The sequence below is a fragment of the Abramis brama genome (genome assembly GCF_963993115.1).
Source record: "Abramis brama genome assembly, chromosome: 4".
In the NCBI taxonomy this organism is placed as follows: domain Eukaryota; kingdom Metazoa; phylum Chordata; class Actinopteri; order Cypriniformes; family Leuciscidae; genus Abramis; species Abramis brama.
The window spans coordinates 41,418,682-41,440,887 of NC_139966.1; the positions used below are offsets into that span (position 1 = coordinate 41,418,682).

A 22,206-nucleotide genomic window follows, 5' to 3' on the forward strand; every position below is an offset into this window, starting at 1 on the left:
TGTTCAGAGGTTTGTTTAAATCCCAAACCCTAAATATGCACAAAAAGAATTGTGATGCTAGCAAGCATTGCTAATTAAAATATCAAATCAGCATTACATCTGAATCGCTAGAAAGAAAGTAAGCCGCATGGCACTTTCGGTTTTTGACCCTACACAAACTCTTTTGTAGGCAAAGCACAAACTCCCTCTCGTACCACCAGCTGTCTTATTCCTCTATCAGATGTTTCCTGCCAAAAAAGCACATGTGGAGATAAGCGCCCCGCTGATCCGAGGAACCGAGCATGTGTTCCAGCCCCGTATTCCATCACAATACAGTCTCTCTGTCGATCCAGAGCTCAAGATTCTAGTGCTCACGATAGGGTTTCAGCTTTAATTGAAATTGTCCCATCTTAACAAAGACGTCCCTCTGTAATCTCTGATGGTTTATTCAAGAGGGATTAACAGAGGCAGGAACTCATTAAGTCGATGATGGTGCTTTGTGCAAATTAAGGAAGTAGTTTCACATTTTAACCTGAAGGTTACATTTACATGATGACTGGATGGTTTTATTGGGTGGAACTGCTTAGACTGCTCAGTCCTCCCCCTAGAAAACGGTACAAATATCTCTTGATTGGTAGAATATGTGCTATTAAGTCTCAACAAACACGGAAAACATTCAAATATTTAAGTTATTGTTCACATTTGTGTGTGTGTATGTCCTTTCCTACCTTTTGCTCCGCTGTCATTGTTAGACTCTGCAGGCGACAGGTCATGTTCGTCAGACTCTTCTCAAACGCAGCCACCAGGTGTGCCTGTCAAAACACACACACACGCAGATTTCAACACAAGGTTCTAATAAGATACTTGACCAAATCCACAGGGAAATTGAGAAAGAATCGAAAAATTAAACTTCTCTGGGTTCGAGGCTATCAAAGCTCAGTCGCTGAACATCTAGAGGTACATGGATAAATAATAGTTATGCTAATAGTTTGTATGCTAACGTTCAAAAGTTTGGGGGTCAATAGGATTTGTTAATGTATTTAAAAAAAATATTATTTTATATTCACCAAGGCTGCATTTATTTGATCAAATATGGTAAAAACAGTAATATTGATATATATTATATATTTTTAAATGACAGTTTTCTGTTGTAATATATTTTAAAATTGTATTCTTATGATGCAAAGCTGAATTTTCAGCATCATTACTCCAGTCTTCAGTGTCACATGATCCTTCAGAAATCATTCTAATATGCTTATTTGATGCTCAAGAAAATTTTCTTCTTATTATTATCAATGTTGAAAACTGTTGTGCTGCTTGATATTTTTGGGTAAACGTCATACGTTTTTTTAGAATTCTTTGATGAATAAAAGGTTCAAAAGAACAGAATTTATTTGAAATAGAAATCTTTTGTGACATCACAAACGTCTTTACTGTCACTTTTGATCAATTTAATGCGTCCTTGCTGACGCTTGTTTTTCATACAACACAAAACCTGCTTTGCTTTCGGCAACACAAACCGATGAAGCCAATAATGTGAATGCAGTGGGTGTAAAACAAATATAAGTACACGGTGAGACCCACAGTATAGAATTTCAGATCTATTAAGTTTATCCTTCTGTGCATAAAAACTTACAGCACACTCTGGGCATCTGAGCTGGAAAAACTATCAACAACTATCTTGTATCCACCCAGTCTGAGCCTCTGGAGGATTCCTCCTAGGAATCTATCCTGCACAGGCAAGCTAAACAGTGCTGTGAACTCCTCAACAGTCACCAAGGGCTTTGAATCATGTTTCAGGTTTAAGCTCATGAGAAGGAGTTCAAAGGAAACACAATGTCTAAGGCTTGTCTGAACATAAGGCCCAGGGCTTTGGTGGAAGAGCCGTCTGTCCTGACCTCAGCTACACTGAAAAGACTTCTGAAGTCTGTGAATGAATATATATTCACACAACGAAGTTACGATAGTAACGAACGTACGTACATCCAAAATATATTTAATACATCCAAAACATCTTTTGGCCATATAAATGACCCAGTTTAACATCTGACCTTAGACTCATAGTGTTTTTAAAAACTAAGGGACAGAACAAAAAACAAACAATACAGTACGATAGTCAAACCTAGAAATAATAAAATAAAAAAATATTTTATTTTATTTATAATGCTTTTCTAAAACTCAAAGTGCTATGACAGAGTAATAATAATAAACAGTAATAATACAAAAATAATACAAACAATAAAATTAAATTAAATTAAAAAACCACAGATTTGAAAAGATGAGTCTTTAGAGATTTCTCAGAACAGTCCAGTTTTGGGGAATTTCTTATCACCAAAAGTAGAGCATTTCATAACCGTGGAGCTGAAACAGAGAATGCTCAGAGGCTGCTGAACAGTACAAGAACCAGAAGAGAGCAGAGAAAGGGTTGGCGTATAAGGAGTGACAAGGTTAAAATTGATGCGTGCCTGTATGGGAAGCCAATGTAATTTATAAAGTACAGGGGAAACATGCTGGCGAAGAGTTGTATGAGTCAGGAGCTGGGTGGATGAATTCTAAATATACTGCAGTTTCTTAATAGATTTATCAGGGAGACCAGAATAAAGTGCATTACAATAATCAAGCCTAGACATAATAAAGGCATGATTAAGCCTTTCTGCATCAGGCAAGGAAAGAGAAGGTCTAAGTCTGGAAATATCTCTGAGTTGTAAAAAAGCAGTTTTCGAGACAGTTTTGATATGGGCATTGAATGTGAACTGCGCATCAAAAAAAAAAAAAAGAAAGAAAAAAACCCCACCAAGGTTGCACACTTGAAGCAATCCAGATACTGAACGGCAATCAGTTAACAAATTGAAATTATCCCATTTATGCAGAGCTGTTGGCAAACCACCAAGCAGCATTTCAGTTTTTGACTAATTGAGAAAGTTGTCTTGCATCCACACTGGTAATAGATAAGAAGATAGAATGCATGGGTCCTAACACAGACCCCTGAGGGACACCCTGATGAATTAAAGTTGGTTTGGATTTATTTTTCACCAAACATACATACTGGAAACGATCAGTGAAATAAGATTTTAACCACTCAAACACATCACCAGAGATGCCTAGCCACCCACACATCCTTTCAAGAAGGATGGTATGGCATACTGTGTCAAAAGCAGCACTGATGTCTAACAAAACTAAACTGCTACAAGCACCAGAGTAGAAGTGAGAAAGTCATTCGTGACCCAGACAAGAGCGGTCTCTGTGCTGTGTCCTGATCTAAATCCAGACTGAAACTGTTCTAATAGATTATTTGTGGACATCATTTGTTGTAACTGACCAACAACCCATTCGAGGACCTAAGCTGATATCTATAGTCCTGTTGTTATAAATAAAATAAAAACATTTTAAATTCTAATATTTTAAGTTAAATATCACTGTTTTATAAAAGAAGTGTATTCAAAAGGTTCTTGGTATATACTATTTAAAATGCCTGCCAGGAAGTGAAGCCAAGCGAATACTGAGAGGCACAATGCCAAATGCTTGAGTGACTCTAATGGGAGAGTGCCTCTATAAACACACTTTTACGACATGCCCTGCCCTGACCTGTTTGTCCATCCATTTATATTCCTTCAACAATCTGTCCACACTGAGTCCCTCAGCCCAGTCAAGCACACCTGAAACAGGCAGCATTTCCACAAATCTTACACAAAGGAGCCTGACACATGAATCCCGCCAAGCAAACTCTTACCTATTAAAACCTCAAGGTGGACATTATGACATTCAAATTATTTTAAACTATGATATGCATACAAATGAAAGCCACATATTAGCTGTTTAAGCAACATAAAGCAACCACATATCTAAAGCTACATCTTGTGTTATCACCTTACCTGGTGTGGTTGTGATGAAATCCAGATGTTTTGCTGCTGTAATGACAATATCTGAGCAAAATGGTCTTGTCTCTTTGACCTTTCTTTACGCGGATAACGGTTCAGTTGTGGCCAAAACAGTGAACTAGCTAAAGCAGTACCCCTATTAGTCACAGCCATCCTTAAGCTCTCTCACACCTTAATACAAAACTACACAGACTCTCTAATACAAATGCACATGATACTGAAGGATTAACCAATGGGTGGGCAGGAAGTTTTGAATGGAAGAACAAGAGAAACTTTGAGGGTTCATACCTAATTTGGAAACTTAACCTACACTTAAATGGAAATTATAGACTTTCTGATTGTAATTGTAAGTTCAAACTGGTGTCAATGTTTTTAGTTTTTTTTTTTTAAATACTTGTGCTAATTTTTAAATAAATGCCACTAGGTTTGACATTGTGATACTGGTTTGATAACTAATGCAAAAGGATTCAGACATTTGTCGTAAGTGTCCAAATAATTTTTGGGTCCAGATATCAGGAAATATTTCAGGAAGTACAATATAATCTTAACACAAAGTGTCTGTGTTGCTGTGGGGCATCAGAATTCAACAGAAACAAAGATGCCCTCTTTCATCCCTGAAAACTGAACACCAACTGTCAAAAGTTGTTCTGACACTGAGAAGTTCAAAAACATCCAGCTGGAGAGCAGACATTTCAATCCACTCAAGTATTGTACGACTTGAATAGATTTAGTTCGCAGGCGTTCTCCCATACACGAATCCTGTCAAACACAAATCACAGAGGAGGTCGAGTGAAGAGACAGGAACTGTCTCATGCCCTGTCACACTTCTCACTAAACTGTCAGAGAGCAAAGCCCTTCATCACACCTGCCCTCATCACTCCCGGGACAGGACAAGTGAATAGAGTTCAGCCCGGTCCAAACTCTGCTCTCTTCCTGCAGTGCCTTCACACAGAAATCTAATGTGACACTGTGAAACAATGTGCCCTAGTTTGACAATGCAGGGACACAAACTAAAACTTCTCAGAATATCACAGAATACCTCAGAATCTGGGATTTTGAGATGCTTTCAATGCAAATTCCCAAACATGCTGACTGTTAACAGTTTATATTTTAGAAGCCACTCCTGTGCAGTTTAATTTTTTTTCTTATATCATTTTAATATGATAAAATAATAATAATTACATGATATTATATTATATTAATTCTATTGTAAAATCTGTTATTTTCAAAATAAAGATGATTAAATCTTCTTGGACCTTGCAATTCATCTTAATTTTACTGCAGCACAGGCATTATTATGTGTACTAAATTTAAAACACTAGATGAGATGCATTTTGATGCCTTTCTTTGTTTTAGCATCTAACTCACATTGGCCGCCAGCTGAGAGGTCAGGGTTGCCACTTTCTCCTGAGAAGCGTCCAGCTCTCTTCGCAGTTTTCTGATTTGCTGTAGGAAAAGAAGTGGTTTCTCATTACAAACCTCAATGAGCCGTGCACTCAAACACTGGAGAATAAACTGCTTTCATTTTCTTTGCTTAACAGTAACAAAAGAACCTAGAGATATCAATCAGTGGCCTCAGGTAAGCACTCTAGCATGTAAGACTTTGAAGTGCTTTCTCTTGTATTATACCAGAAGAGAGTGTATGTAAAATGGGAAATTACCGTTGTATTTTGGACTGTTTGGCCCTTGATTGAGAAAAGAAAAGTACAATTAACTCTATGTTGCATGTTCGTACAAAATGCAGCCATAACCATGAGACAGGAATACATTAGTCTTTAGTAGTTAGATGAAAAGTTTAGCTGTTCGTTACATGTTAAGCATTACATGACACATCATATATAGACGTCTGCAGTCTTGGACAAATATGACAACAGGAGAGAGAATATTAATGGCACACAAACACAAAATAAAGTGAAATCAAAGGAAAATCAGTGATCAAACGAACAAGAGTCCAAATAAAACCAAACCTGGGAAATTATGGATGTGAATTTTAAAGATGTTTGTCCATGACTGTATGTGAGCCAGTGAATACAAGTGAATAACAGATATTGATACCATAAGAGTGTTTCATAAAATGATGCAACATAGCGTTAAATTTTCATTTTTGAAATGTGTGCTGTTGGTAAATGTATTGGGGTGTGGTTGTCCGATTCAAAGACCCAACTGATTTTGGACTTTGTGAAAGTGTATCACTGTTTGACCTTTTATTGCTTTTACATATTACCAAAATTACAAATATAACTAGAACAAGATATTCTTACCTCAGAGTGGGCCTTCTCCTCCGTCTGTGGGAGAAAACAACAGTTAAAGAACACGAAAATAACCCGAATACAATATTATCAACATCCCAATAGTCTTTTTTTTTTTTGCATTCATAAAAATCTACAATCAGTGTTTCCTATTATATCCAAAAAGAAGAAATAATTAAGAAGCCAAAATCCACACCAGCTCTTTGCAAACACTTAAAGGTAAACCACAAAGCCATACAAATTAACCAAAGATCAGAATTTTGCCATTTGGATCAGATTTATGGTTACCCGTTAGTAGCAGCTGATTTGAAGCAAAACGTTAGACTGTTAGGGTTTGCATTTATCAAAAAATATGAAGTGAATACAAGCAGACTTTTCTGTATGACAAATTATTACCTTGTCTAAAAAGGCCAGCACCTGAAAGTGAGAAAATGTGTGTTCAAATAGTGGCAAAGTCACAATACTGAGCCACCATGAGCCTCTGAGATGAGTCTACCACCTCTCTAAATCTCGTCATTAGTCTTCATTTATAGCCTTGGTGAATAGTGGAGGTTACATATTCAACTTTGACGACTTCTCAAAGAAATTACTCTTTAAAGTTATTAGTTTGTCAAGCTCAGGCAAATGGAAACAGCATGTATGATGTTACAGTTATTCAGAGACTAGCAGTTAATACGAGTGATCTAAAATTACTTTTAATATAGAAAGTGAGACTCAGGCAAGGAAAATAATGTGTATCTATTATATTTTCAAAGGAAACCCAGCTCTAAAATAGAAAAAAAAAAGAATAAATATCAAATAAAAAACTAAAAAGGTATACAGGCAAAATGAAAGCACAAATTAGTTAAAATAAATAATAGCATGCGATAAAATCAATAGAAAAAATACACTTAAACAGAGTTTTTATCATCATTGGGTACACTGGGCGAAAGGCACATAGTAAGGAAAATCAGTTTTTCACTACTCCACTAGTATGATTGCAGAAAAATATATATTTTTGCGGTCCCTCTAGGGACGTCCAGGGACATGGTCCCCTGTCAGAAAACTTTACATTTTAAAAGTTCTAGGCATCAATATGGTGCATTTTAAGAGTTATACTAATAAGTATATTATTTTTGTATATAACTTTTGTTTTAATTTCTTCACCTGCAAGAGTTAAACCCTTAAACTTTTATTTTGGTGGAAGACTGTAGTCTCTGTAAAAACTCAAAAATGTTGGAAAATGTTGGTTTCATTATAAATATGGTGATTATCTCTAAGGTGGATAAACAGCTTAATAAATTATTTTGACCTTTTAAATCTAACCATGTCATGTCAACAATTGTAAAAGTCCACCAGTTATTTGCACATTAAATATTGTGCCATTAGTACTCAAATACCAATATTTTACTTATTCTTCAGTTTTTGAAAAAACGTTGATTTAATCAATTTGAATGGAAATATAAATCATTAATAATACTTTTGTCGGGAAATATATTTGGTAATTTTAATGTTTTGCATTTGCTACATAAATCTATAACTTAAAAAAACAAAACATTATTATTATATTAGATCAACTTAGCACAGAATTGACTTTGCATTGATGCGATCGCATCAAGGATCAGACAAAGTTGCACTTGCATAGTGAAACGTAGATGTTTAGAAAACTCTTGTGGTTTCGAGATGAATATAATAAAAATAAAATATGTGCCTTTAGCCCAGCTGTTCCATAAATATATATATATATATATATATATTATTATTTTTTTGAAAAGTACTATTGATTTATTTTTGTAAAACATTTTAAATGAAGAAAAACAATACTGGGTGCAAGACTGGCTACTTCTTTTGCAAAACTGAAATCTGACTGATTAGTCAATCACAAGATTATGTAGAAAGACTATAGCGTTACTCACCGCAGAATACAAAGATGATGTGCTCGAGACCAAAGACAGAGAAGAACCATGAACTGTAGACAGAGCAGAGCAACATAACGATATACATATTTCTGCTAAAGGAAACCAAAAGTTTTCAAACAGACATGCACACATACAGGTACATGCACAACTATATAGAAAAGGCATATCTATCAATGGTACGGATGTAAATAAATAAATGAATTCTTCTAAAGGAAGTAACGTCAATGCTAACCTTCATCTGTGCTGTCTCGGAAAGAACCGGACCGGCTCATCCCGCGTGGCCGTTCCTCCAGCGAGGTGGCACTGCCGCCCAAAGTGTGTCCCTCCCCGTACAGCTCGAATGAATCCTGTGCTGGAATACTGTTGGAACGGCTCATACTGGTGCTGGGAAGATTATACTGTGACATACTGGTGGGACTCACTGCAACACATATGTCATGATGTCACAAAATTATAATTTATCCCAATATCTGTTTATGGTGTAATGAGAAATCCAGAAATTATAGTTGTGTTCTATTGTAAAGTGTAAATCAGATATGATATGTGTTGACATACGCAGGTTTGAGTAGTGGTATTTGCCAGCGTTGGTGCTGGTTGTGCCCGGTGGTGAAAGTGGACTTCCTGTGTCCTGCAGACCTCCAGTGGAGTGAGAACGCAACCATTCCTTTCCTTCCTCATGGGATGTCTGTCTGGAGGATGGAGGGTACCTGATTGGAGGTAAATAGACAGTTTTAGCTATTCCATAAGGATGTACTTTCCCAAAATGCAGTATTTTTTTAATATTTATAAATAAATGCAACTGTTCCAATTATTGAGTCTATTAAACTAAAATCATTAAATCTTCAGCAGTGATAGGGCTTAACATGATTTATACAATAAAACTAGATAATAACAGCCCACACAGTCTCACATCCATTGTTCTGCAGTAATAGCTTTAGGCAGTGGGCAGATTTAGTGTGCGTCAAAGACGGTTTCCATAAACGAATGGAGACGAATGGAGATCACGTGGATCTTCCTGACTGGACTATCTTCAGTGCACACATCACTGCCTACCTGAGCCTTTAAAATTAAAATACCATATTGTGGCCTAAATGATTTGCTCACATTGCGATTTAACTCCAAATAGAAGGTCACACACGCATGTAGCATTTCCACAGTTTATCTTTCATCCTGACTGCACATTGATGGCTCTTTTATAGTGGTTTGGACACAGTCTGATTTCATGTAAATGCTGTGCTTATCTCTGTGAATATTTAATTGCTTCTTAAGAGCATGTTACTTTTTTCTGTGGTTGTCTCTTGCTAAAAGTGTTAATAAATGAGTGTTTAACAAATCAGTGAGTCACAGCTTGACAAGCCACTGTGGATATGTAAAACATTTTGCCAACACTAACATTGCTGAAGGTTGTTGTCTGTGTGTTGCTATGCAGTTGCTAAAGTGTTCTAAAATAATGGTTTTCTATCTTAAAATATTTTAAAATGTAATTGATTACTGTGATGGCAAAGTTGAATTTTTAGCAGCTATTACTCGTAATTTGCACAGCTCTCATCAAAAAGCCACATGATTTAAGGAATCATTTGTGTCTGTACTAGCACAAACTGTACAGGATGATGTGCTAAAGTTCAATATTTAGGGTTGGGGTTTTCAATTGCTAACTGTAATATGAGTATGAGTAATAATAGTAATGCTTTACATAGATGCACACATGTACTGGGTAAGTGACACAAATTCAAAAGCAGTTGATGAGAATATTAATGCTAGTTACTTGATGGAGGTGACAACATAAACAAAAACATATTTGTGAGGACGATTACATGGATGGTGGTTATATTAGTACCTTAATCCCTTTTTGGGGAGAGTGTTTCTGTCAAGAGGCATGCTATTAAAACAGAAGAAAAATAAAAGAGTTATCTAGTTAGGTAGTTTGATCATATCACGGCTAACAGATTTCAACAACAAACTAATGCTCCATTATTTCATTAAACATATCATGTAATAAGCAATACATTGTCATCTTATCATTTAATTAATACCATATGGATATCTGCACTTACCCCTCAGACAGGGTGGACTTGACACTGCCCGTGCGGGTGACCTTTGGCCCATGGTGATGTGGGAGCGGCAGGTCTATGGACTCTGAGCTTGTGTGTAAACTGGTCATACTGTGGCAGCTCAATGTATCTTTACTGCCCGCAGACGAACTGCTGAGGTTCGGGGGCCAAGGCCGGGCATTAGAGGGCAGAGAGAGGCCTGACGCCGGACTAGAGGCGGGGGAGTCAGTGCCCAGGTCGGGCGTTTTGCCATACAACGGGCTGCTGCCTCCGCTTTGCCCACCCATGCTGCCCAGACTACCTGTTCCTGAGGAGGGTGAATCCAGGCTGGCCTGCCGTGCCAATGTGCCATGAGGACTGCCCAGTGCCGATGGGCATTTACCAGAGTCAGGGGTGCCAGGGGAACTTGGTTTACTGCTAGTCTTGCTGCCAAACAACCTGGGCAAAGTGAAAACAAGACAACAAATTGTTCGTAAACCTTGCTTATGTAAACTGTCGCAATGAATTGAGTTGATTTCAGAAACAGTTTACACACATTTGCTCTTTCATGAAAGAGCAATGGATGTAGATGTAACCATGCAATCTCATTAAAAAACAAAGTATCATCACACAGTTTCCAGCATAACTTAATTGCTCAGCTTCAACTCCTTGTATATAATCAAATATGCTTTCAGTGGTGGATCTGCCCATGGTTCTCACTGTATGTCTCCAGCAATAACAGCCTGAGGCAAGCAAATCCAGCTATTACACTTCAGCTTCATGGAGCAGAGCAGCACACCATGTAGACATGTTTTTAAATGGACACGCCTACTAATAAAGAGATCAGTGTGCTGGAAATCCGCTCACTCCATCTGCTTTCATCAATGCTGAATTGAGTCTGATCAGAATGGCAAATCATGCTCCCTGAGGAGTGTTTCCATATATGCACTTACATTCCACAACCACCAGGTGGCAATCTGACCCTAATCAGTCTAGTGTGCAACTGTCCTCTGATGTGGGAGAGAGGTGCTAAGACAGACTGCTAAAGCTGCAATGTGATTTCGATTCTCAAAAATGGGTCGCAAGCTGTTATGAGACTCACAGACAACAGGGAGACAAATTCAAACTAACTGTATAATTGTGCAAATTAAACAGGCTTAACTTTTTAAAGGCTTCTCACATCTTTTGTTATTGATGTGAAGGTTGTGTCCGATCAAAGTTTACAGTGTTTTGGCAAAAAAGCAAAAACAAAAAATGGCTGTTTCTTAGTATAAGCTAACAAAATTAGTAAGTAAATATGGGCAGGTATCATAACAAGACCCCATCCTCGAAAACAATGAACAAACTACAAAAAGTATAAGAAAATATGAGCCAGACTACATTAAACATACAAACTTAACATACTGCAGAGGACAGACATAAGCTAATTTTTTATCGTCGGGCCAAACCGTTCTCTCCATTCCATGCAATTATGGTTTCATATAGGCTATGGTACGAAAACGGCTGATAACTGTAATATCACTTTGGAATGTAATACGAATGTGTCAGTCATTCCCTTGGTAACAAGACTTTACAGACAATAAAAAAAATTAAATAGTGACTGCATTATGGAGGATGATCGGATATTTCTTATAATTTTATTATTAATTTGTGTTTACGTCAAATAGCATGCTTAGCCAGCTACAGAGAAACTGGTAATCAGACAATAGACAAGTGACCAATCCCGAGTTGCGACATCAATACACGCATCTACCAGCACAGGAATTCCGGGTCGAGAACGGTTTGTAATTGGGCCGTACCAGGCTCAAGTGGAAATACAACTGGAATCGTTCCTTACTATTCTCAGAACCGTTCAGCCCGACGGTGGAAAAGCGGCTATAGATTGTTCTGACCACAATTTTGTTTTGTGCGGTATATCACTGCTTGTCAAGAAACCATCAGGATTCAGGAGACATTTAGAAACCCAAACTATTATAATAAACTTGCGATTTTTTTTGGCCAATGTCAGAATTCTTTCTTTTGCTACTACATAGGTCATCCCTTGATGTTCATTGTGAAATCTGGTTCTGTATAAAAACCAGTTGAGAACTAGTGATTTAGATTACATCCTTCTCTATTCATCAGAGCATCTGTGGGCTGCTGACAAGATTTCAGGTCATCTAATGGTGGCTGGGGGAAATACAAGAGTGAGACAGAAGGCTATGGCTATGACTCAATCAGCTCCGTAATCCATCACAACATTTCCTGGATCTTTGAGGCAAGCCTAAACTCATTGGTGGATCAAATCAGCAGTGCAGCGCAGCCTAAAGCAGCTCACGTTCATCTCACATACTTACTGAGGAAACATGCTGGAACGCTCCTCCATGCTGGCCAAGAGGTCATGTCATCGCAGGAGAGAGCCAAACCACAAAAAGCAATTGTTCTTTCTTACTGTCTGCTTGTGTCCATTTGTCTCAAGCTAACGGCCTATTTTGCTTTCATATTTTAGTCTTATCTCTGCTTATGTCTGCCTTGTGTCATCTTTGTCTAACTTTTCTTGTCCTCCCTTTACCCCAGTCATTTTATTCAGAAAGAAAGTCGGTTACCTGCGGAATGTGGGGGATGCAATGTCTGGGTATTTGGAGCCTGGCTGTCTGAGTCCCGATTGGGTGGAAGTGGGACTGGATTTGGGGGAGGTGGACAACCCCGTTCCCTCTTGATCCGACCCTGCCACTTTCTCTTTATCCGTTTGGTTGATGGTAATGGGACTAGAGCGTCCTGACCCCACTTTCCCGGGGTCTCTTCTCTTTGTGCTGGTTGGGGTTCCTACCACCCCTCCACTACCTCCAGCAGACTTCCCGCTGACATTAGAATCAATGCTGCTAGAGCTGGAACGATGCCCGCTGCGGCCCACCACGCTGCTTCCCCCACTAGATGACTTTGCCGGTCTAGGTAGGGAGCGATACTGGAGTGGAACCTTGGAGCCTCCACAGCCTAACAAAACGGCATCATCCTGGTGTTGAGCACCATCGAGACTTGTCTTCCGCTCATTGCCGATACCTGCACCCTTCCCAATGCCTGCAGACTTTGGTACCTTGCCTAGAGTCGCAGAACCACTGGTCAGAGTGGCCCCGCTGGCTGTGATAAGGGCTCCGGCGGAACCCGGAATCTTCTTAAAGCCGAAGGAGCTTGTGGTAGGTGGACGACCGATGCCTGAGGGTGGCTTCTTCCCTTCATCTCCGCTGCTCTTGCCTGCATCCGATGGTGAGCGCTGGATGCTTGGGCTCTTAGATGGGGCCTTGCCCTTCTCAGATGCCTTGGCATCGTCTGTTTTACCTGTCAGCACAAAGATGTTTGTTATGGCACTAGTACCTTCTGCTCAATCATTCAATACTGCTGGCTAGTTTTTTGCAAATAATTTCACAACCCAATCCATCATCACCAATGCAACGCAATGGCTGTTGTGTTCTAGCCAACTGCCCTTTTTTGCACAACTCAGCAAACAGCACAGATAAGGTACTCTAAGCCAAAATAACTTGTTCCTGCTGAGTGTCCCAAAAGAGCTTCAGCTGCAAAAGTTGGCTGAGATAAAGAAAAAGACAAAGACTCAAAGTTGTCAAAAAGCCTCATCTCTTTTTGATTATACCTTCTCTTTGAAGCTACAGTAAGCAATTATTTTGAATACCATGCATAAAATGTCCCTACTGACAGATATCACTGTATCACTGATATGCCCTTGGTTTTGACAACCAAACCAAACAACCAAAAAGGCATCTGTATCTTTCATGCTTTCTTACAAAAAATTGTGGGTTCCATTTTGAAAGTTCCTCCAGAGAACTGGCATTTTTGAAAAGGGTACCTAAAGGTTTTCTACAGGATTCTGACAGTGTCTCTCTCAGTGAAATCACAAATGGTGCTCCATGTATCTTTTCATATTTACAAAGTACCACTGTATGAGATTTTGATACCTGGTGATTTGAGAGAGGTGGATGAGCCTTTGGTCCGTGGTGGTGTGATGCCAACCTGGGCACTCATGCCCCTCCTCCAGGAGCCTGTTTGAGACATGGGCAAAGCTGTCTTCTGGCCAACGTCCTCAACCTGACATGAAGAGGAAGGGGATGAAGACTTCCACTTGCAGGAAGGGTCCATACCTGGCTCCATCTCTTCATCAACCTTCTTCAGATCCTCAGCACCAGCCCAGCTGCTACCATCCTGCTCGGTATGACTGTGCGTATCTTTATTTGACTGTGAATCACACAGACACACAAAATATAGTGCAAACACAGTAATCTCACATTGGCAATCCGTCTGACAGATGGCCAAACTTTTTTTACTAGCCAAAGCAAAATGTCCAAAACTCTCAGTCTGTTCAATTTGCTGTGGCCTACTGACAGACTGCTGATATAAAGCTATTTATAAAAATGTGTGTGTGAGGAGAAAAAATACATAAGACTAGAGCGTATGCACACCTGTGCTGCTTTGCTCTTGCGAGATGAGATGCCGGAATATGTGGGTGGATTCAGATCGTCAGTGCCGATGTTATCTAAAGTATCACTCAAACCACTGCTGACCGAACTACTGTCATCCCAGCTGTAGAGACAGAAAGAGAAAAGAATAAAATAAAATTATAAGCAGAAACAAAAACACCCAAAACTTTGGGGGCTTCCTTACTTATCGTGCCTGGTGACAGGAAATAGTGTATCATTTTTATCATTTTATGAAAAAAAGAAATTCCCTTGTGGAGATGGACCATTTGATTGTTTTTTTCAAGGTTTTATCTTCTGGAAATATTTAGAGAAAGTTTGTCTTTTATTAGACCTTTCCAAACATTCATCACAAGAACCAGAACTGAAAATATGATTGCAGTACACCTTCATTCATATTTCAAAGCCCATTATTGTTGACTCTCTGTCACCATCTTATTCATATTATTTCTCTTAATTAGTGTTCTCCGTGTCTTGCCACTTCAATTCTCATTAACTATTGACAATATTTCTCTTTTCTCCACAGTCCTTACGTTATCATTCTTCTCAATTTACCAGATCATGTCTAATTAATAAAGGTTATTAAACAGTAGCTTTGACACCCTCGACTTTGTTGACCCAGTTGAAAATCCAAGAGGAAAGCCAGGTGTGAATGCATATGAAGTTATTACTACTGCCAAAGCAGAATTGTACAGGCTTGCAAACTAATTTTATGTCTATTACACAAGATAAATCGTATACTGATATTTATCATCTACTGTCTTTCTCTTGTGTTGCTAAGCGAACTCTGTCATGTTTGTGTACGCATATGTCCTCAAATTAAATAAGCTCTTCAGATCTGATCATATTGTATTCAACTCTCTGATGACTGTTGGCTATTTGTTGTTCGGCTCTACAGACTAAATTGACAGCTATACCGACATGAAATCCATTTAGACAAGAGAAAGAGAGACATCCTGGCATTTACAGACATCTGACATAAAAAGAGATTGAAATATTCAAACCTCTTTTCTGATGTCAATATCTGCAGTTCAATTATTCATATCGATTCTAAGATTCTGAGTAATGCTTGCAGAACTACATTGGCATCTAAAATTCAATATATTCAAGTCTACCCAGGAGACATTCATGTCTAGGACATTTGGTCTTCTTCTTGAAATGTTTGACGAGCTAGTACATATTCTCTCTTCACTTTTATAATGTATGCAGGGCAGAGCGAGAAGGAAAGAAAACTTTGAGAGGCTGAAAGTGACTGGATAATAATTGTGAGAGACCCCGCAGGGCTCTTAACACCAGCATGTGGGTGTTTCTGAAGATTCTTGCATTAGAAATAGGCTTGGTGGGTGCGAGTATGTGCGCAATCACACTAAAAATATCATTATTGATTTTTCAACATCCTTGTTTTTCCCTTATTTAACTCCAGGAGCACTTGACACATTTAGCTTGAGATCTGATACTGTTATACAATAATGTAAATTAAAGATTAGAGATGACACAACGTCTATTACACAACAGAACTTTTCTAAAGTCTGATTGGATGAGCATTTGAAGCCACTGTAAAAAGTTGATATACTGTATGCATACATTTCACTGCAGAAATTCTATAGTAATACAGCAAGCTGCTACACAACATTAAACACCCAAAAGTAAGACAAATTAACTATACTTGGCAGAAAATTATTTCTTTTGATTATATTGCTGATGCCACCACTTCTACTTAAAGGGATAGTTCACTCAAAAATGAAAATTCTGTCTTCATTTACTCACCCTCGTGTCGTTCCAAACCCTTAAGCCTTTCGTTGAAAATATTTATGATCTGACAGCCACGCAACTGACACTTCAAAAAGTTCATAAAGAGATCGTAAAACTAATCCATATGAATTTAGTGGTTTTTCTGCTCAGCAACAATTTTCATTTTATTGAACACTTTTATAATATTAAATTACAAGAAGAAATTGCACTTTTATTGGGAAAAGTGAATTTAATAAGAATTTAGCTATGTGATTAAAACTGATAGCATTCTGGTATCCATTCTCTTTCTCCCTTAGTATCCTACTGAAACAAATACCATTAATTAAATTATTAATAATTTCTCAAGAATCATACCAATGCAAGATATATCTCATCCACAAAGTGCTATTCATCTTCTAATCATTGAACTATTATAGGAAATTACTATATCTAATGACCACAAATGTGATTCCGTCATTTAAAGGTCTCATATTGTACACCTTTCTGAAGTTTGATTTTAGGTTTTGATGTCCTTAAGAATATATATTTGCGGTATAAGTAGTACCAAAAACCATCTCAATATATTTTTACAGCTCCTTTCTCAGAAGCTCTGCCAATAAAAGGCTGATTTTGGCCTGTCTACTTAATATTCATGAGCCTCTCTTCTGATTGGCCTGTTGTTTTCTGAGTGACGCACGACCAGGCCAACCACAGGTAACTAGGGTCATGTATGCTGTAGCCTGCTGTGGCTTGGTGATGCTCACACGTAAGGTAAATAAAACACCTGTAATGATGGTGATAAATTATTTGTTATTAGAGCATAAACATTCACAAACCACTGTTAATTTAACATAAAAGCAAGCATAGGCTCAGTTCATCGCAATCTCACAAAGCTCCGTTATTATCAATGAAGCTGACTGCACAATAAATCTTTCATAATGTCAACACTTTGTTTGTTATAATCAGAGGATTAGCCACATGCAGAATTCAGCACTGAACAAAAACTCAGTTTTGAGCGGTGAGTGGATTCTATCTTAAATGCATCTCATTGGCCATTGCATTCAAGAAATCAACACATATGTCTGTGATTGGCTACATTGCTCAACGCTACAAACATGTTATAAATAGAACCTCGGTGACTGAGTAGTTCTGACGTCACATTTTTACAGAAGTCACAACGGCTTGTGAAAAGGCACAGCTACTTTATGCAGGCTGTGTGCATTTGTCTGTGGATTGACTGTTTTGAAACTTATATGGTAGTTACATAGCCCCTAGACCTCATGAAAAGCCAGGAAATTTCATTTTTGACAATATGGGACCTTTATGGGAGCAGATACAATTAACTGAAATTGTGATGTCAAGCATGAGATATATTAAAATCTATAAATAACATCAACAATGGTTGTGCTTGTCTAAACTACACATTAAGTGACACTTTTCAAGAGTAAAATGACTGCAGTATCCAGTGAGTATACACACATTAGCAGCTAATGCTTTAACACCTGGGTAGAGTTATTGACTTGTTGGTGCTATGATGTGCTGGTAGTCTTGAGTTCAGACGAATGTGAAATGAAGCTGTAAGTGGACCACAAACACAAATCAATAAGCAGGCCAGTTGACAATTTCCCTTAATATGCACTCTGCTGAAACCTTACCTGCCTGAGAGATTTCTAGGGCTTCCTGCTTTCTGTGCATTTGCCCTCCCACAATGCAACAGTAAACATCTGAAACTGTGGTACTCAATCTTAGTTGGGCATCCTTTGCCAGTTGGACACTTTTTGGCATGGGCTCACTGGTTAAGGTCACCTTGATAGTCTTGTTTCCACACACCTATGTCCCCGCTGAGTGTGCCCACTGCTTTGAGAGAGTGATTTCAGCAGGAATGTCACTGGTATACAGCCAGAATGGTGACTAAACCTTCACTTCTTGTGACTTCACAGGATGCCGAAAGTAGGAAATACATGATCTAATTTTGGGTGTTGGTGTTAAAAACCTTTGGGGTTTGAATGTTTCATATACTCAATATCTTGAGTATTAATACCATTAACATGGGCACCATTTCTCAAATATATATTTCTGTTAATTGACCATGAGAAATGAAATGTGACAAATTTTATATATTGAAGCACAATGTCGATGGAAGAATGAGCTGGGAATGAGTTCCCCTCTAGTGCAGTTTGAGATTACATGACTTTGAAGTCAGATTTAAACAATTTGACTGTTTAACAGCATACCTTTTTCTTCACTTAGAAGCAAATGCTGTCTTCTTATGCATAACAATTATAATGATATATAATAATATCAATTAATGCTTTCATGAATAGGGAATAATTAGCTCAACATTTGTTTTTTAAGATTGAAATTTGTCACAGTTAATTCAGCAGAACAGTCTTAGGGTGGGTGGTACATTATTCTTGAGAAATGCAATGCTCTACAGACAGTGGTGGATCCTGGAATAGGCAATATACAGTAGGCAGGTTAGTTGGTTAGGGTGGCTACATTCTCTGCATATAGTGAGACAAATACTTCTTACTTAACCACTGCTGTTTTACAGGGCCACGCATGTTGTTAGTTCCAATCATTCTTATTTAAACTGAATTGTGACTTAGTAGATACCTAGCAGATTTTCTGAGCATTGCCCTGTGCTTTACTTCACTGTCCTGTCCCGCATATAGGACACTATCTCTATGCATAATATATCTATGAAAAAAGTCTCTTTACCTGTTAAGAGTTAGTCCAAGTTAACAAATTAAATCAAGCACTAAATTGTGGAGGAGGCAGCAGACTACCACAATATGGCATACTTTATTGGGACTATACAACAAGATTCCATTGTGATTCAGTATAGTTTTTATAACAACAGTCAGAAATAATGCTGCTAGCAGGATAAAGACCCCAGAGAGCTGCCCTAAAAGCTTGCCCATATGGGTTGAATATTTTATTCTTTTCTGTGCTGTCATATCTGTGATGTGTCTGACGGTCGGACCATGTCCTTAGACACCGGTCCATTTATGACAGCAATACTAGTCAAAACGCCTACACTTGAATCACTTGTATATGTAAAACATGTTTCATGACTGTTGATTTTAGAACCTGTGATTGGCTGGCTGAATATCTTCCATGGATTGTTGTTTTTTTAATAAAAACGCCTCACAATATGAGTGGCGGCATTCGCTTGACTTTCACTCGATGTTCAGTGCAAACGTCCATTCAGGCATACAGTAACATTCTCATGAAATATTCAGTGTTGAAAGAACCATGAAACAATAACACTTAATAAAGCCAGATTTTGCATTCTACGTGGATCAAAACAAATCAATTTCTTTATCACTAGCTGTGTCTATTGGTCTGTTAAATATGTTTCATGCTGTGGCTTAATTATGGCAAAGCAACATATTTCCAGAGGAAATTAACCATCGTCTGTATGGTTGCATAACAGTCCTATGTAGCAACCTCAACTGAGTCCATTCAAATGCAGTTTTTTAAGAGCATGTAGCCATCAGCCATTCATTTTCTTCGTTTCTTCACCCAAACACTTAAGTACAAGAATTCAAAGATTAGCATAAGAAGTCTTAAGGCCACAACATGCAAATTCTTTTTATGACTTTCATTGCAAAGAAAATCATTTACAGAGACAATCTGCTATCCAATGGTCCCCAAAGGGAAAATTTACAACAATTAGCATTCTGTGAATGTTGACACTTATATAAAGACACAATATAAAGAATGATCCAATTTAACCCAGTAAGTCTTATCAACATACATTTGTAATGAAAACAGTATTCTGTACTAACCTAAAGTTCATATCTAGAACCTTAGCTGTATATTAAAACAAACGGTGACCAGCCTGTTAGAGTCACCAACATACCAAAGTATGTCCCAAAACCAGTGATTGATGACTCCCGAGTGAGCCGAAAGGGTGAACACTAACTCACCACCCTGCGATTGATGCTGTCTGGATTTCAGCAAGCTGCCCGTGTCATGCTGTAGCTCCAGGGGAGGAAGAAAAAGCAGAGGAGAGAGAAAAAAAGGAGGGGAAGAAGATGGAGGAAGAATGCAACCCACCTGCTTGGTTGCGAAACACGGGCTGGAGGCAAGAGAGCGACATCTCGCCACTTCTTACAGCTCCACCCCACCCCCCACACCTCACTCCTCCCCAGGGCCCATCATGCACTCTGAGAAATGCTTCAGACATCCTCAACCAACTGGGGCGTTGCCAGAAGACACAGACTCCAATCAAAGTCAGAGTCAGGGTCAAACTTGAAGTTGCATGCTGGGTAACACAAGGGAAATGATGCACAATGACCTTTATGTGCTGAACCTTTGGAAACTAGACATATCTGACTCATATTAATACATTCTTAATGTTCTTGATTAAATAAATGCATAGTGGCCTTAATATGCGTCATTCAAAGTAAAAAAAATGTGAAATGTTCTTCAGCTGTTGTATTTGTTCAGCTTAATCAAATCAGTTTGAATAAAATGACCTTGTGGAGGCAGAGTATGACAATGCCATCTTTTATGAAAGCAGGGACAGTCAAACGTCACTCCACTGGCTTGAGTGAAAAAAAAAATGTGTTTGACTTCTGCATTGCAGAGGAAACCGACAACCAGCCGCCACCGAAATCTGCAGAACTGAGCTGCAGATACACCCCTTTACTTCTGGAAATCAATACACTGGCACCACTGAGGGATGTAGAGGCTCTATTTCTCAAACAGACAAACCCACAATCAGGCATTCAACTGCATTCTTCATTGTGTGACATAAAATGTGTGGATAGGACAGTTAATGAACATAATGAGTGTGGTGACTGTGAGAATCACCACAGACATAGACAAACACACACACACACACGTTGGGTTTCCATGTTTTATGGGGACATTCCATAGACAAAATGATTTTTATACTGTACACACTGTATATTCTATCAGCTAACCCTAAACCTATCCATCACAGAAATGTCATTACAAAAACCATCACTTAGTCTGATTTATAAGCTGTTTTCCTCATGGGGACCAAAAATTCTCCCCACAAAGACAAGGATTTCGGATATTGCCATCTTTTGCGACACACACACACTCAGTATATATAAATGCGCAATGTGAATTATTAACAATTAGTGTGAATTAGTAATTAATAATTGCATTTGACTTTCTACAATAACATCACACATTTTTTAATATCACACTTACTACTTTTTTTTACACAGCATAAATGAGTATATAGCTGACTTTATACTGTAGGAGTCCTTCGCAAGAGGATTTTCATATTTAGGAACTTTGGCACTGAGAAGTTTGAAAACCCTTGAGTTAGGCATTATATAATGTAGTAATGCTGGTCGGTTTTCTGCCTGGACACTAATGAAACCTCTTGTTTGTTTATGTGGACAGTGTTTCTGTTTACATCCCCAGAGCAATGATCAGTCCTAATACTCAATTACTTACTGACTTTGAGCAGTGTTTGTCACTAGCAGAGTATTCCTATTAAATCCATTATCTGAACAGATGCACACTTTCTGCATGAAGAAGTCAGTATGAATCCCCAAAATTCAGACATTCTACAACCTGAGGAAGAATGGCTTAATTCTTTTATCATTTGTTCTAGAAAAACATGCCAATTGTTTTGGCATAGATGGAGCAGCAATGGCTCCTCAACCATGCTCCTGTATTGATCAGGACCAGCACATCAGAAACATCTAATGGTGTTAAAAATGACCTTGTCAGAGTTGCCATATCTGATTCATATCTAATTTCCAACGCTGTACAAAGGCAGTATACTTCAACGTAGAATTGACTCACAATTGATTCCAGTGGAGTTGCGAAGCTAAATTTATCCAAAGCGCTTTATAAATAAGGAAGTACAAAAAATACACAGATTACAAATCTTAAAAGGTGGCATAATTTTGCCTAAAAGTGCTGTCTAGGTAGGCATCTCACTAAGTTTTGAAGTAGAGCTAATGTGTCCACATCAAGTTTAA

At 38.2% G+C, this 22,206-nt stretch overlaps 1 protein-coding gene across 2 annotated transcripts in view; it reads right to left on the reverse strand.

The window, feature by feature from the left end:
• The window catches only part of nav3 (neuron navigator 3), a 150,926-nt gene that overhangs the window by 17,790 nt on the left and 110,930 nt on the right, over nucleotides 1-22,206 (reverse strand). For both annotated transcript variants that reach the window (XM_084110693.1, XM_084110694.1), the window contains exons 13-25: nucleotides 14,483-14,603; nucleotides 13,982-14,258; nucleotides 12,620-13,349; nucleotides 10,059-10,493; nucleotides 9,842-9,883; nucleotides 8,560-8,711; nucleotides 8,237-8,425; nucleotides 8,002-8,054; nucleotides 6,503-6,523; nucleotides 6,119-6,142; nucleotides 5,519-5,542; nucleotides 5,226-5,303; nucleotides 708-791 (exon numbers count right to left, since the gene is read on the reverse strand). In XM_084110693.1, the coding sequence (XP_083966819.1) occupies nucleotides 708-791; nucleotides 5,226-5,303; nucleotides 5,519-5,542; nucleotides 6,119-6,142; nucleotides 6,503-6,523; nucleotides 8,002-8,054; nucleotides 8,237-8,425; nucleotides 8,560-8,711; nucleotides 9,842-9,883; nucleotides 10,059-10,493; nucleotides 12,620-13,349; nucleotides 13,982-14,258; nucleotides 14,483-14,603 (2,230 nt within the window). The remainder of the gene's footprint in view (nucleotides 1-707; nucleotides 792-5,225; nucleotides 5,304-5,518; nucleotides 5,543-6,118; nucleotides 6,143-6,502; nucleotides 6,524-8,001; nucleotides 8,055-8,236; nucleotides 8,426-8,559; nucleotides 8,712-9,841; nucleotides 9,884-10,058; nucleotides 10,494-12,619; nucleotides 13,350-13,981; nucleotides 14,259-14,482; nucleotides 14,604-22,206) is intronic.